This window comes from Palaemon carinicauda, chromosome 15 (assembly GCF_036898095.1).
Source record: "Palaemon carinicauda isolate YSFRI2023 chromosome 15, ASM3689809v2, whole genome shotgun sequence".
NCBI lineage: Eukaryota > Metazoa > Arthropoda > Malacostraca > Decapoda > Palaemonidae > Palaemon > Palaemon carinicauda.
In genome coordinates, this window is record NC_090739.1 from 36,570,483 (window position 1) to 36,587,263 (window position 16,781).

At 41.5% G+C, this 16,781-nt stretch overlaps 1 protein-coding gene across 1 annotated transcript in view; it reads left to right on the top strand.

The window, feature by feature from the left end:
- Positions 1-16,781, top strand: part of LOC137654557 (bleomycin hydrolase) — a 188,669-nt gene that overhangs the window by 130,976 nt on the left and 40,912 nt on the right. Inside the window, exon 8 of the mRNA XM_068388286.1 lies at positions 7,288-7,514. Within this exon, the coding sequence (XP_068244387.1) occupies positions 7,288-7,514 (227 nt within the window). The remainder of the gene's footprint in view (positions 1-7,287; positions 7,515-16,781) is intronic.

Genomic DNA, 16,781 nt, shown 5'->3' on the forward strand with positions numbered 1-16,781 from the left:
CTATATTGCAATATACTGGCTACTGTATAATTATATATAGTATGATCCAGTCAATGTTTTGCCTTTCTGGTAAGCAACTGACTGTACGGTCCAGCTGGCATGATGCCAACTGGACTGGGGAAAGGAAAGACATATATTTGTATATATCCCACCCAACTTATTTGCTGTGACCCCCCTTACAAAATTAAAACATAGAGTTTCCTTATCATGGAGACTTGAGGATAAGGGCTCTGCCCTTTAAGGGTTAGGAGTGTAATCTCCAGTCCTTAAAATTTTAATATTGTAGGGTAATCTGAAGACTGATTTCTAATCAGAATATTGAAGAATTAAATTCTTTCAATATGAGATTGGGTTCCACAAATATTTGGGTAGGATTTTCAAATATATTGGAAAACACTACTAGCATAAAATATACAGAAGCTTTCTATTTGCAGTATATCCTATACTGGAAAAAAACTAACTACCTGTATAAACATATACTGTAGTTCAGCCAGCATGTCGTTGGCATAGCTAGCTAATGCTAGCACATCTAGCCTGCTAGCTAAAAGAAAGAGAGATAGCATGGAGAACAGGCTACCTAATACTGTATATATATACAGAAAAAGGGATGTAAAAGTCTACTATTACTACCTTCTCCAGAAAGAAGGTTCAAATGGAAGGGGAGAATATAAAATTAGAGCTTCCATCCAGCTACAGTACTGTCGTCGGCAAGGATCTGTCTAAACCTTGCCGGCCGGCACCGCTGGCCAGTACTGGAGTACAGTCGGCGTGCTGTCGGTTGAGCAGGCACCATTCTGTGCTGGCCGGGTAGGCAGCACCCCGGCAGTAGCCACTGTTGCTAGCAGTTCAAGAAAGAAGTGAAGAACCTTTGTAAACAGAAGGGACTTCCCACTTACAGCCAACATGGCCAGCAGCTGCCCTGGTTGCCTGCCAGCAGTCACCATGACTGCCGGCCGGCAGCAGCCATGACTGCCGGCCGGCAGTAGCCATGACTGCCGGCCGACAGTAGCCATGATTGCCGGCCGGCAGTAGCCATGACTGCCGGCCGGCAGTAGCCATGACTGCCGGCCGGCAGTAGACTTTACTGCCGGCCGGCAACTAATATGGCCGGCAGCTCACAGCTGTCATTACTGCCGGCCGACAGATGTTAAGACTGCCGGCCGGCAGCTATCAACTGTCAGAGGGGGAGTCTGGTCGATCCCGGCAACCCACCGGCAACAGTAAGGTTGCCGGGATTCGCCAACAAAAAGGGATAGAAGGGAACGGAAAAGAGGGTCCTGTGAAAGGTACAGCATGAGCCGGCCGTAGCCTGTCCTGCCCCACCTAACAAACTCCGTTCCTGTATTAGAACTATCCCAGGTGGCTAAAGAATTCTATTCCTTAGCCTAGGGTTAGATTAATACGATTAGGAGGTTGGTAGCACCCTCGCCACCACCTCTAATGGTAAGGAAACGGGGTTGTAGTGCCAGTGTTCCCTAAGCATTAGAAGAATTCTATTTCTCAGCCTAGGGTCCACTAACACAGGACTAGTCTGCTAGGTCACAGGAAGAAGGGTCATATCGTACAGACCCTTCAGGAGTGGCCTAGGGAGGTCTAGCCTCCTATGTCGGTAGCCTAACGTAGCAAAAGAATTCTATTCATCTTGCCAGGTAGCTACCGACCACAGACTAAATACTCTGTGATTCTGGCCTAAACCCCAAAAACCTGCATTTTTGGGCTCAAGCCATGGCGTCCTGATGGAAGGTTCCTGTTTGGTAGCTTCCTTGAGTATAAGACTACTAAGATATTCCCAGAGAATTTAACCACAGGTTATCACAGAATTCTAACTTCTGGAGCGAGTATCTCAAAGGTTTCCCTTTAAGACATCGTAATACAACAGGGGACACGCATGTCTGGTCGTGCCACATAGCTATCTCCACCCCGAACAGAGTTAACGCTTCGGTGTGTAAGGGCTGAGAATAGCTGGGAGCCGTTCCACAGCTAATCTCACTCGTGGCTACTACTGATACTCGAGACGTAAACAAACGGACGCCATTGCTCTAATGACGTCACGCGCGTCTTTATCCTTTGTTTAGTAGCTGCCCTACTGAGACGGATTTTCCCTTGTGTGAACTTTATCGTTTTGCATCTTCGCTATGTCGTTACCTTCAGCCTCGCCTTCTTCTGGAAAGTTGAGTACAAGGTTCCAGTATTGTTTAATTATGCTCTGGCCGTAAAGTAAATATTATTTCGCGAAATAATTGATGTTTTGTGGCAGAGCTGTGCCTCTACCGGACCCGCCATTTTATGGCGTCGTTGTTGTTTTGCATGTCTTATTTAGTTAGCCACAACAACGCTTCCGGCATTATATACTAATCGAATACATTAGTTTATTTAGTCTTCATAGCTAGGAACTTTTATATCGTGTTTAGACGCTTTTTATCGGTCATCGATTGACCTCATACCAGTCGGCTACTATAGCCCCCAGGCCAGGAGCCTATATACAAGTGTTCATGCATGATTTATCAGTGATCCTAGACTAAGTTATGAAGATAGTGGCATTATTATTTTACAATACTTTTGACTAGTGATGCAAATGTTTTCGCCTTCAGGGACCATATAGGGGATAGGCTAGTCAGTGATTCTTTCTAGCCTAACCTAACCTTAGGACCCCTATATGCTTCCTTCATCCCCTGCCTTGGCACTCCCTCTATTTAGCCTTGATCCCTTTTCTGAGTAAAGGGATTTATTGTCTAATAGAGGGAGAAGAGAGGGGTCTTCCCAGGAAGGGTTTCTGTACCAGAGCGGCCACAAAGGGAAGGGAGGACACTCCCTAACCTAAGATTAGGCTGATCGGCTAAAACGGTGCAAGAGTACAGTTTCAGCATGGAACAGAGAAACCTTCCTAACCCGGCCTAGATCAGGGCTAAAAGTCCTGAACTAGGCAAGGAAGAAGACGTATCGCTATCGCAGGAAAGTCGTAGACTATCCTAGCCATAGAGGTAGGCTAGCCTAACCTCACTCTCAGACGCAATCCTAAAGGGGGTTCATTCCTTTAGGGAGGACTGAGAGGCGATAAAATACTCTATTAGACAATAAATCCCTTTACTCAGAAAAGGGATCAAGGCTAAATAGAGGGAGTGCCAAGGCAGGGGATGAAGGAAGCATATAGGGGTCCTAAGGTTAGGTTAGGCTAGAAAGAATCACTGACTAGCCTATCCCCTATATGGTCCCTGAAGGCGAAAACATTTGCATCACTAGTCAAAAGTATTGTAAAATAATAATGCCACTATCTTCATAACTTAGTCTAGGATCACTGATAAATCATGCATGAACACTTGTATATAGGCTCCTGGCCTGGGGGCTATAGTAGCCGACTGGTATGAGGTCAATCGATGACCGATAAAAAGCGTCTAAACACGATATAAAAGTTCCTAGCTATGAAGACTAAATAAACTAATGTATTCGATTAGTATATAATGCCGGAAGCGTTGTTGTGGCTAACTAAATAAGACATGCAAAACAACAACGACGCCATAAAATGGCGGGTCCGGTAGAGGCACAGCTCTGCCACAAAACATCAATTATTTCGCGAAATAATATTTACTTTACGGCCAGAGCATAATTAAACAATACTGGAACCTTGTACTCAACTTTCCAGAAGAAGGCGAGGCTGAAGGTAACGACATAGCGAAGATGCAAAACGATAAAGTTCACACAAGGGAAAATCCGTCTCAGTAGGGCAGCTACTAAACAAAGGATAAAGACGCGCGTGACGTCATTAGAGCAATGGCGTCCGTTTGTTTACGTCTCGAGTATCAGTAGTAGCCACGAGTGAGATTAGCTGTGGAACGGCTCCCAGCTATTCTCAGCCCTTACACACCGAAGCGTTAACTCTGTTCGGGGTGGAGATAGCTATGTGGCACGACCAGACATGCGTGTCCCCTGTTGTATTACGATGTCTTAAAGGGAAACCTTTGAGATACTCGCTCCAGAAGTTAGAATTCTGTGATAACCTGTGGTTAAATTCTCTGGGAATATCTTAGTAGTCTTATACCCAAGGAAGCTACCAAACAGGAACCTTCCATCAGGACGCCATGGCTATCTCACCCAAAAATAGATTTTTCGCTTCGCTCAAAATCCGTTTTGCGGTTACAGGGGAAGGGCAGAAAAAAACGTAGGAAAGTCATGCCTGAATTAAAAATTCAAGGCCGACCCGCTAAGGTTGTAGCCTGAGGCTACACTCAGAGGGAAGAGGAATTACCCTTAAATCTCCCTTTTTTGAGAGGTGTAAAGTTTCATCCAATTTAAAGAGATACCCATCTCTGCATAATTGAAATCACCATACACAAGGGTAACCGGGGAATGTCTAACGTATAATAACACGCCTAGGTTAGGTACCTAGGCGAGACGAGATCTCGGTTACCTCACTCTCCGAGACTCTAACTATACCATCGACAAGGAAAGGAAAAATATGCACAATGTAAATATCTTTACAAGAATATATTGCCTAAATAGCTAACATAATTGAATAATTAATTTATGATATATGATGCTATTTAAAAACCGGGAAGTCGTTCTGCTAACTAAATAACATGCCCAACGAATGACAGCGCTCATAGCGCCTCCGGTACAGCCTAGCTCTAAACACAATAAATTACTCAAATTTCACTGTGAAAAGGGAGCTAAAAATTATTCATTGTAAAGACTCGCTACAAAATCAGGAATGTCCGCCATCTTGGGAATGGCGCTGGGGTGGTGGTCAATAGTAGTACGGGAATGGGGGTAAACCTTGTTACGGCCCCCTTCTATTCTTTTGCCATGTCCCCCTCGAAGCGTAAACGCTATTAGGGGTGCAGATTGCTATGTGGCGTGTCAAGAATGCGTCCTTTGATATTATGCGATATCCTTGAGAAAATTTTAAGGATATTCGCTCCAGTAGTTAGAATTCTGGAACCTGAGGGTTAATTCTCTGGGAATATCACTGTAGTATAATATATCCCTTTTGAAGCTACCTTAGGAACTTCCATCAGGATGACATGGCTTGAGCCCAAAAATGTTTTTTTGTAACACTATCATCAACACTAGATCAATGTACAAATATTCTGTTTTCAATTATACCATAAAAGAACTAAGAATAACTAAATAATATTCTGTAAGATAGATAGACATATGTGAACTAATTTTTGTGGGTACATTTTGACTTCCAATTGGGTACGTTTTGACTTTCCATTGGGTACATTTTGACTTTCCCATTGGCTACCCATTGGGTACATTTTGACTTCCCATTGGGTATGTTTTGACTTTTGACTAGGTACGTTTTGACCAATTTTTGTGGGTACGTTTTGACTTTTGACTAGGTTCGTTTTGACCAATTTTTTGGGGTACGTTTTGACTTGCAACCATGGCACGCAGTGCTCCCACTGTAAAGGAGCGTGGGCTATTTGAAATCATCGCCCAGCTTAAATTTTATTGCAATTTTTATGAGAATTTTTATTTAATAGGTATTGAATTGTTCTTGGCCATCCCAATGTTGTTGTGAACTATAAGAAATCAAATTCTTAATATTGGGAATGTAGCGTAACTTGTCCATGACCACGAAAAACCGAAACCGCGATTAACGAGGTCCGACTGTATTCTAATTGCATGCTATTCATTAATAGGATAGTAGTTTGAAAGGATTAACTTGAAATTATATAGTATATGCATGTTAATTACGGTATATAGTTTTATGTTTAGGTAAAATAAGAATATTTACCGGTAAATTTATCTTCATTCATTTATAGTACAGTACTCAGGCTCTGCTGTATTGTCGGTAGGTTACCTAGTTGTCCGAAACCTAGAATTTTCCATATTTGTAATAATTTTTTTTACTTAGATAGTAGTTTTGAAGGATTGAGAGCATATAATATGCTCAGTATAATCATATACAGTACACTGTAGTTGTGTCTAAGTGAAATAAAAGTGAAAATTAACTTTATCTTTATTACAATACTTCTGTCACCAAAAACATTTGTTTTGGACAACTAGGATTGTTTACATATTTGCCAAGAGATGGCGGTTGGCCGAAACCTCAAAATTTGCAGGTTACCGGTACTTATACTATGGTATACAGGAAAACAATGATGCAAACAAGTTTAAACAAAGGAAAAAACTTATTTAATAATTTGAAATTAGAAATCATAAAAATCAACAATGTCATTTGAAATATTAAAAAGTGTCCGAAATAATTCATCAGGAACAGCATCATCATGGGGATCACCTTCTTTGCTTTCAAACTACTAGTGCTGTAAGCCTCGAATAGTGTGTCATCCTCCATTCCATCTAAATTGTTTGAAATGCCACATTTTTTTATTATTTTATAATTATTTTTTGGTCGATTGACTCCCAGGCATTTTTTACCCAACAACAAAGAGTTTCAATTTGTTTTCATAGGTGCAAGATATTGAGCGTGAATAGGAGAAAGAGGGTTAGGATTGACGAAATGTAGACATTGAGTGAATTTGTAAACATTCTGTTGAAACTCACGAAATGTGTTTTATTTTTATACTTTCTTAAACAAAAATAAACTAAAACATAAATATTTAACAGTAACAATAATAAAGAATATATGGAGGTAAAAGATAATAATAAAAGTGTAGTAACATTAGGCTGGCCTTGAAGTTTCCATTCTCCCATTTCATTCAGTATATGATATAAAGGCTTTTTCTAAAGGAAATTTTGAGGTTCGCCCTTTACATGGGGTTGTCCTTTACTCAAAAATGTACAATAATTGCTTTTTTAGAGATTGATGTAAGGTAGAATAAAAGGACATAAGTTGGATCTTATTTTTGTATTTGATATTAAGGAGAGTGACAAAGTCAGAACGAACATATGTCGAACCGACAAAGTGGGTATTACTGTACATGTATGAGCCTAGCAGTGGATGTGCAAATTTTACTTTATATATTTTTGGTACAGTTTTTGAGAGTGTAAAGAAATTATCCCCTTAGTAGCTTAAGAAATTGAATCGCTTTCAAATTTTAAAATTTCCTATGCATACAGTAATATTTTTTTCTATACTGCAAACTTTTTAGCTAAACATGAGTCTTATTAACATTAGAATAGCCTTCAAAATTTATTGTTTATATTCTGTTATACTGTGACTGTCTGGAGGATTTTTCATTAAGTTATGCTTACTGTATATAGTTTAGGTATTTATTTTTTTATATAAATCTGTAACCACCTTTTTTTAGTTTACCTATTCTCAATGAGCCAAAGGGTTTAGGATTTTTCAAGGCATAATATGGTTTCTTTTTTTCCCATCAGGTATGTTTGGTTACAGATCCACGACCAGATAATCCATATTCTAAGGCCTACACTGTTGATTGCTTGGGAAATATGGTTGGAGGTAGAAAGACCATATACAACAATCAACCAGTAGAGCTGCTTATGAATATGTGCAGTGAAAGCTTAAAGAATGGAGAAGCAGTTTGGTTTGGATGTGAAGTGGGCAAGAGATTTGCTGGCAAACTGGGCATTCAGGACTTGGACATGTAAGAATTTAAAGTAGATTTCATTTGTATTTTTCATGATTCCATATAACATTGAATTAGTTCATGAAAGGTATCATGTATATTTAAAAAAATAGTCACTATTTCTGACATCAAGTCAGCAAAAAGTAGCTGTTTGGTTATGATTGGATTTATATCATGCGTATGGTACACAAATGTTTTATGTAACAATATCTAAAAAGATATGTTCATGTTGTTAGCAGTTTGGAATTACATCTGCTGTTTAACAAGATCAGACTATGTTGAGCTGCCATTTAATGTCAGTAGATTTAATAATACAGTTCTCTTTATACTGTACATGGTTGACCATTTGGTACCAATATAGAAAATTATACTTGGAGAGTCATTCATTCACAGCCAAAAGTACACAATTTTGTCCTTGGAAATAAGAGCCTTCTGATAATGAGATATCTTATATAAATTCTAGCTTTATTATTTTTTCATACAGTTTAGGAAACAAATGAAACTTAGAGTAGAATAAGAAAAATTACATTCCCGGTTATCAAGTTATGATATCTTTATAAAGGATTCTTATTAAAAAATAAGAGCCATTTTCGTTGTTGAAAATTGGAACATTTTCAGATTATCAGAAATTTTCTATAAATTATAACTTCAGTATTTTTCAACCTGAGAAAGCATAACTCAATCCCCCCCCCAAAAAAAAAATCAAGTATATGATAAAATAAGAGCAAATAAATTCCTCAAGATTTAAGCGAGAGAGAAATTGGGAAGTTGGGTAAAACTATACTGAAAGACTGGTATTGCTAAGTAAATCCTGAAATACAGTTACTGTAGTTGCTATAGTAGTTTACCCAACTTGTTTTAGAGCCTCTGGTGGCATGATTGATAGTGCCCTTGCCTTTGATTTGAAGAGACTATGGTTCACTCCCAGAATGAGGTAGAAATTTATTTCTATTTGACTACAATATTGTGTTGATTTTCATCTATATCAACTCAGTGCTAACTCAAGTGAGAATCTATCAATTAGGTCACCGGGTGGGTGGGTCGGGAAGTTCGGCAAAATTTCCTGGTATGAAGGATTGTAGTCTCACCTGGTAAATTCGGAAATGTAGTTATCACTTAGGTTCGGACTTCTTTTAGAGCTTCGGGTGGCATGGTTGATAACGACCTTGCCTTTCATTTGAAGAGGCTATGGTTTGATCTTAATATGAGGTAGAAATTTATTTCTATTTGAGCACAATACTGTATTGTCTTGATTGTCATCCATATTAACTCATTAGGGATAATTTGATTGAAAACTATCAGTTAGGTCACCTGGTGGGTTCGGAAGTTGGGGAAAACTCGCTGGGAAAGACAATAGTCTCACCTGGTAAGTTCTGAAATGCATTTAGCACTTAAGTTCTGACTTCTTTTAGAGCCTCTGGTGGCATGATTGTTAGTGACCTTAACTTTCATTTGAAGAGACAAGGATTTGATCCTAGTATGAGGAAATTTATTTCTATTTGAGCACAATAATGTGTTGAATATCTTCCATATTGACTCATTAGTGGTAACTCAAATTAAAAGCTACCAATTAGGGCACCCGGTGGGTCAGGAAGTTGGGCAAAATTCACTGGTATGAAAGACTGATCTTACCAGGTAAATCCTGAAGTGCAGTAATCACTTACATTCCGACTTCTTTCGGAGACTGGTGGCATGATTGATAGTAACCTTGCCTTTCATTTGAAGAGACTAGGGTTTGATCCCAGTATGAGGTAGAAATAATTTTTTTTGGAGCTTGTTATTGTGTTGATTTCCATCCATATTAATTCTATGAGTAATTCAAATTAAAAGCTATTTGTTAGGTCACATAGTGGGTCAGGAAGTTGGGCAGTTTCAAAAAGAACTTTTCTGTGATGCAATTACGTACTTCTGATGTCGGTATGGAAGGCTCAATCTACATTCACTACCTACTACCTGCAAGACACACACAGGATCCTATTTTGATATGCCCTGCGATAGCTGCACAGTGAGTAGATTACCTACCTTAGCGCCTCTCAGGATTATTAGCAATCGTTCGAGTACAGAGGTTACGGTGTTAGTCTAGCGTGAATGAAAGGGAATTAACTGGCCTTTTTCCTTTCTTCAATCTTCCCCTCTCTTGGGGGCACAGCATCCAAAGACCCTGTCAGCTGGATCTCTTCGACTGCTAGTATGCCCCATATTGCTGGTAGCTAGAATCTTTACGTTCCCAATCTCCTTACAAGGGGGAGTTGGGACGGGACATCTGGCCCCTTTTGTGTATATTCACAAACTTATGAATTATACATAGACTATGAGAGTCGCAGTTACGTTCCTATGCTCATAATCACTTTTGCATGGGTCGTTAACCCAGAGGTATTGTCACTTGTTAGGCCATTGGTTTACGTGGTGTCAGGATGCTCATCCATCGCATTATCATGTTCGGATGCAGCAATCGCGGGTCAAAAAGTTTCAGCCAGTTCAAGGGACATCCACCCACCCAAGAGGTGAGTCTAATAGTAAAAAGCGAATACAGTAGTTTATATTCGTGTCGGAACAAATGACAAATTTGGACGCAATTTGTATTTTTCCTAATTATACAAACCTGAGCTCTTTATTCATACTTTACCTGCCATCACCTACCCACAGAGAAAGTCCTATCTGCGATCAAAGCGAAGAAGGTATGAGTGAGGGGTGGGGCAATACTTCACCCCGCTACCACTGGTAACAATCAGAATGGTTGTTGACACCTTGTTAAAAGTTTTATAGTCGTTTCCCAGCTTGTGCTAACATCTACAGTATAGTCATAATAAAGAGTTCAGGTTTGTATAGTTATGAAAAATACAAATTACTTCCAGATTTGTCATACTGTAATAGTGTTAAAATTTCTCTTACTCCTCTTTTTCTTAGAGAGCTTTTTATCACTTCTCTTAGAAAAAGAGGAGAAAATTTTTTTTTAACTATTACAGTATGACAAATCTGGAAGTAATTTGTATCTTTTTTTTCTTTATTTATTTTTTTTTTTTTTTTGTATGACAAATCTGGAAGTAATTTGTATTTTTCTTAACTATACAAACCTGAACTCTTTACTATGACTATACTCTAGATGTTAGCACAAGCTGGCAAATGACTGTAAAACTTTTAACAAGGTGTCAACAACCATTCTGAATGTTTACCAGTGGTAGCAGGGCGAAGTACTGCCCCACCCCTCACTCATACCTTCTTCGCTTTGATCGCAGATGGGACTTTCTCTGTCATGAGAAGAGATGAACAATATATTGGGAGGAGAGTGATGGAAATGGAGGTACAGGGAATGAGAAGGAGAGGGAGACCAAAGCGAAGGTGGGTGGACTGTATCAAGGATGAACTTTGATCAAAGGGATTAACCAGTGATGAGGTGTGGGACAGAGGTAGATGGAGAAAGCTGACCAGAAACATCGACCCCACATAGAAGTGGGAAAAGATGTAGACAAAGAAGAAGTAATAGTGTTAAAATTTCAAATGAGCAGTTCCATGTTAGGAATGAGATTTATGGGCTTGAATCACAGCTTACTGCTTTTATGGAACAGTTTTCCATTACTGTATTATGGAATCGACTATCTTTTATTCCTCTAAAAATGTCTCGTTGAATGATAATGTAACGGCTATGAACGCTGCTACCAGCCTAACTTATTCTACATTAAAGCCTATGCTAACCTATTCATGCATACATACATATACCAAGGCACTTCCCCCAATTTGGGGGGGTAGCCGACATCAAACAAATGAAAAAAAAAAGGAGACCTTTCCTCTCTACGTTCCTCCCAGTCTGACAAGGGAATCAACCGAGTTCGGCTGGTACTGCTAGGGTGCCACAGCCCACCCTCCCCCGTTATCCACCACAGATGAAGCTTCATAACGCTGAATCCCCTACTGCTGCTACCTCGGCAGTCATCCAAGGTGACTGGAAGAAGCAGCAGGGTCTACAAGAACTGCGTTACAATTGCTCGCCATTCATTCCTATTTCTAGCCCACTCTCTTGCCTCTCTCACATCTATCCTCCTATCACCCAGAGCTTTCTTCACTCCATCCATCCACCCAAACCTTGGCCTTCCTCTTGTACTTCTCCCATCAACTCTTGCATTCATCACCTTCTTTAGCAAACAGCCATTTTCCATTCTCTCAACATGGCCAAAGTACCTCAACACATTCATATCCACTCTAGCTGCTAACTCATTTCTTACACCCGTTCTCACCCTCACTACTTCGTTCCTAACCCTATCTACTCGAGATACACCAGCCATACTCCTCAGACACTTCATCTCAAACACATTCAATTTCTGTCTCTCCGTCACTTTCATTCCCCACAACTTCGATCCATACATCACAGTTGGTACAATCACTTTCTCATACAGAGCTCTCTTTACATTCATGCCCAACCCTCTATTCTTTACCACTCCCTTCACTGCCCCCAACACTTTGCATCCTTCATTCATTCTGACGTACATCTGCTTCCATTCCACCATTTGCTGCAACAACAGACCTCAAGTACTTAAACTGATCCACCTCCTCAAGTAACTCTCCATTCAACATGACATCCAACCTTACACCACCTTCCCTTCTCGTACATCTCATAACCTTACTCTTACCCACATTAATGCCCTCTGTGGCCGCGGGGGCACAAAAACAAAAGAATAGTGCCAACGTATCCCTGCGTGTTGTAAGAGGCGACTAAGAGGGTCGGGACGAGGGGGCTGGGAACCCCCTCTCTTGTATTATATACTCCTGTGAGACATCGAAGAGGAGGTGCTCCTTATAATAGTCAAAATAACTTGAATGATTTTGATAATTCTCAAACATATATAGATAATCAAACGATTTCAGGAAGTATTTTTCCATGTAATCAAGAATGATAAGTATAAAGTAACTTAAGGGATAAAAATGACTCAGAGGACAAACTGCCCTTAATTTTTCAATATTTAACTTAGCCGGTGATTATATAAGCTGCAACTCCGTTGCTCGACAGAAAACTCTACGTTAAAAATCCGCCAGCGATCGCTATGCAGGTAGGGGGTGTACTTCAACAGCGCCATCTGTCGTGCAGGTACTCAGTACTCAATGTAAACAAAGAACTCAATTTTCTCTCTGTCGGGCTACCGGCATGACCTACTAATTCGCTGTTGCTAACTGGATTTGTTTTCACAACTATTTGGTGAAGTACACTATTCTAGTTTTGAGCTTTCGCTATGCAGGTGTTTTATCTTCATCTCAAAACTTGAACTCGTTTTGGATAGATTTAATTATGGTGACAAAGAGAGTATGGACTTTCTTTCACTTTTAAATGGCCGACCCTTCCCTTAGATGGAAGTGTGTTTAGGTTTTTAGTAATTATCTTATCACGTTATAGATCTATATATTTTATATCTCTCCGCCTTTATTAGGCCTCTTCGATTAACTTTCCATTTATTATAAACATATAAAAATAAATTTTAATGTTTTGTTTATATGCGACCTTTCCTGATAGTAGGCGGTCCTAACTTGGAACCGAAGTTAATCAACGTTGAGCCCTTTATATCGTAATTAGCTTTTAAAGAATTTAAAACTTTTTAAATGTAATATTTTATGAAAGAATCTCTTTGATAGTCTTCGTACTGTTTTCAAAGATGAACTAACGTTTAGTTTTTTATGCTACGCAGTTGTTGACGTTCAGGACGTTCAACTTGCGCTCTATCGTTACGATATAGAGAGAGTGTATCACGGTTTCACTTTGCAGTAAGAGTAAATCGATTCTGACGTTTTGTTCATTCTTTCTTAGCTTAAATGTTTTAAATTCTAATTTAAAGGAACTTTTTATTTGAAAAACCTTTCAGTTTTTTCCTTTAGTCAAATAACATGTTTTTTTGACGAAATATAATTGGGCTCTTCTCTTAGGTGCGAAATCAAGAGAGAAAGAGAGAGAGAGAGATAGAGACGGAGGGAGAGAGAGGAGAGAAAACGTTCCGTTCAAGCGGGTAACGTTGTTCTCGTGTTACTCTCGTCCCTAGTCTCTGTACGGGGAGGAAGGATAAAACGTTTTTAGGTTTTTATTCTCGTCCCCAGGCTATGTGCGGTGAGAGATTGAAAACGTAGTTATATGAACTAGTGTTTAGTCTCTTTCCCAGCCACTGATTTTTCTTTTTATCTTAAAATATGTTTTCTGTTTTTTGCTGGTATTATGAACTTGCATTATACGACTTATTTCGCAATTACTACCTTTTAATGAAGGGTAGAATTGCGTGTTTCAGGTAGAAATAAGTGCAAAACAGAAAATCGAAGTGATAAAGTGATAAGCGCAAAGTGTTACAGTGTTGCGTCCGAGGCGCAAAGTGTTACAGTGTTGCGTCCGAGGGTTCGTCTGTTCGTGCCTGTCGTTCACCTAGTCCGGGACCTCTTGCAAGCTCCCAAGCCCAGGGGAGAAGTAATGTCGAACGACTTATGGGTTCGAGAGGCCTTGACCAACGAACAGACGTTTTCCCGCTATGGTATCGGGTGTATCTTACCAAGATCTCCCCTACCATAAGACGAGAGAGACGTTGTTCTCCTCGCCATCCGTAGGCTTTTCGCATAAGAAACCTGTCACAAGGTTTCGAAGCCCTTAAGCGAAAGTCAGTCCTTTCAGGACAGGTCCAGCGTCCTGGTTACAGCCATTAGGACAGCTCTGACCCTATGCAGTCATCGGATAACTGCTCGCCGCCTAACAAAAGCGTAACACAGACTCCGAAAGTCTTTTTTTGTAGGCAAAGTGTTGCGGTCACAGACGTTACCCTCGTCTATTACCACAACCATTTCCGTTGATCCTTAAGGGGTTATATGGCAAAACATGCAGTATATGCTTGCCTCCCTTATGGAAGACTATTCTGCCGATTAGTCCGTTGAGTCTAGCCGTTTATCTCATCGATATCCTGGCTTTCAGCCAACCTAACGTTCCTTTGTGCTTACTGTTGACGTTGGCGTAGCCTAGTCACGTCAGTCAGGTTGTTTAGAACCACACTCGATGCGGTCTCGTGTGGTTTTTCAGCCGCATTTGGACGTTAGGCCACTGGCTGATACTCCTGTTGACGTTCTAGACGTTCACTAACAATCGGAGTTGACTTGTTTTGACGCTGTGCGTCAACCTCCGCATTCTAGAGTTGTTTTGACTGCTCAGTCTAGGCAGTCAAAGCAGTCTCGAGTGGACGCTGTACGTCCTCACGCACCTGTTGTGGTTGACAGTTCAGTTGTTGACAGTTCACAGACTGTCAAGCAGTTACATGACGTTGCGTTCTGGTCCGCTACTAATGCACCGGTGAGAGACTCAGCTTTTATCGGACAAGGTTCCTGTAGATGAGGAAGTGGCTGTTCTCCCTCCTACTGATATTCCCTTGAGAACTCTGTCAGATGGAGAGGAGCCTTAAGCTGCTTAGCCTCCTATGGACTTTAATTAAATCATGATGATTTTTTTTTAAGGATCTTCGTCCGGATCTTGTAACTGCTGCTCCTCGTTCGCCTAAACGTCAGAGCTTACACTAGGCCTAGCTACTTTGAAGCCGTTGTTTTTAAGCTAGTGCTCTCTCGCTCTCCTAGAGAGCGTTACGTTGGCTAGGCGACTGGTTTTTCACCAGGAGGAGTTTGGGGGATACAGCCTTTGCTTTCCCTTCTTTTAAACTGGTTTATAGAGCGAGAGTCTGATATGACACGAGAGAAGTTCTCGGCTTGGGAGTTCATGCCTCTGCCCAGATAGATTTCTCAATTCTGGTAGACTCTCCCTGGCGCCTAGCCAGGAGACGCTCCAAGTTGTTTACAGGTCAACTTCTCAGCTGTTGTCGAGCCTTTGAAGTTTTGCTGTACTATTATGTCATGCATAACAAGGCTTTCAGGGATGGTAAACGGTTCCGCCTCAGTCGCTAACCCCGTCTGTTGCCACACCTGCTCCCGTAGACCCTAAATGGGCTTTGCTGCAAGACATGCAGTCCAAGCTTGCGTCCTTGATAGAGGACTTAAATGCGGAGAAGAACCTTCTGGCCAACAACCTTCCAACCGGTCGGTTGTGCGCCCTGTTGACGCTGAGGTAACCTACTCGCGTCTGCCAGTTGAGGTGGTTCCTCCACCGATGCGACCCAGTGTGGGTTGCCAGCCGCACGGTGACGTTAAGCGACGCTCGGAGGTGGTTGTTGACGTTCAGGACGTTCAACAACCAGCAGAGGTGACTTATTGTGACGCAGTGCGTCAACCTCAGCAACCCGGTAGGGTGTTGACTGCACAACCCAGACGGTCTAGACAGTTTCGGGTTGACGCTGTGCTTCCTCGCGCACCCATGGTTGTTGACAGTTCACAGACTGTGCAGCAGTTCCATGATATTGCGTCCGGCTCCGTCACGCATCCACCAGTGCGACCGGATTCAGCGAGTCAGACGTTGCCCACTCCGTTGCCGTTTCCTCATCAGTTTCGGATGAGGAACCCTCTGATGAGGACGTTGCTGAACAAGACGATCAGCCCCCAGCCCTGCTATCCATCCAGAAGATGCTGAAGAAGGAACGCTGCTCAGTCAGGCTGTGGATGAGTCTGGTAGGGACGCTGTCATCCGTGTATCAATTTGTGTCACTAGGAAGACTACACCTCCGTCCTCTTCTATACCATCTAGCTTTTCACTGGAAAAAGGACAAGACGCTAGAAGCGGTCTCGATCCCGGTTTCCGAAAAGATAAAGTCTTGTCTGACTTGGTGAAAGGACTATATCAACCTAAGAGAGGGTCTTCCCCTGACTGTTCAGACTCCCAACCACGTTCTCTTCTCGGACGCATCGGACGTAGGCTGGGGTGCGACATTAGACGGTCGGGAATGCTCGGGAATATGGAACTCGAGTCAAAGGACAATGCATTTCAACTGCAAGGAGCTACTGGCAGTACGTCTGGCCTGGAAAAGCTTCAGGTCTCTCCTTCAAGGCAAAGTGGTGGAGGTGAACTCGGACAACACCACGGCTTTGGCGTACATCTCCAAGCAAGGAGGGACCTACTCTCTGACGTTGTACGAGATCGCAAGGGACCTCCTCACCTGGTCAAAAGGTCTAGACATATCACTAGTAACGAGGTTCATCCAAGGCAACTTGAATGTCATGGCAGATTGTCTCAGTCGGAAGGGACAAATAATTCCAACAGAATGGACCCTCCACAAGGATGTATGCAAGAGACTTTGGGCCACCTGGGGCCAGCCAACCATAGATCTCTTCGCAACCTCGATGACCAAGAGGCTCCCAATATTTTGCTCACCAATCCCGGACCCAGCAGCAGTTCAT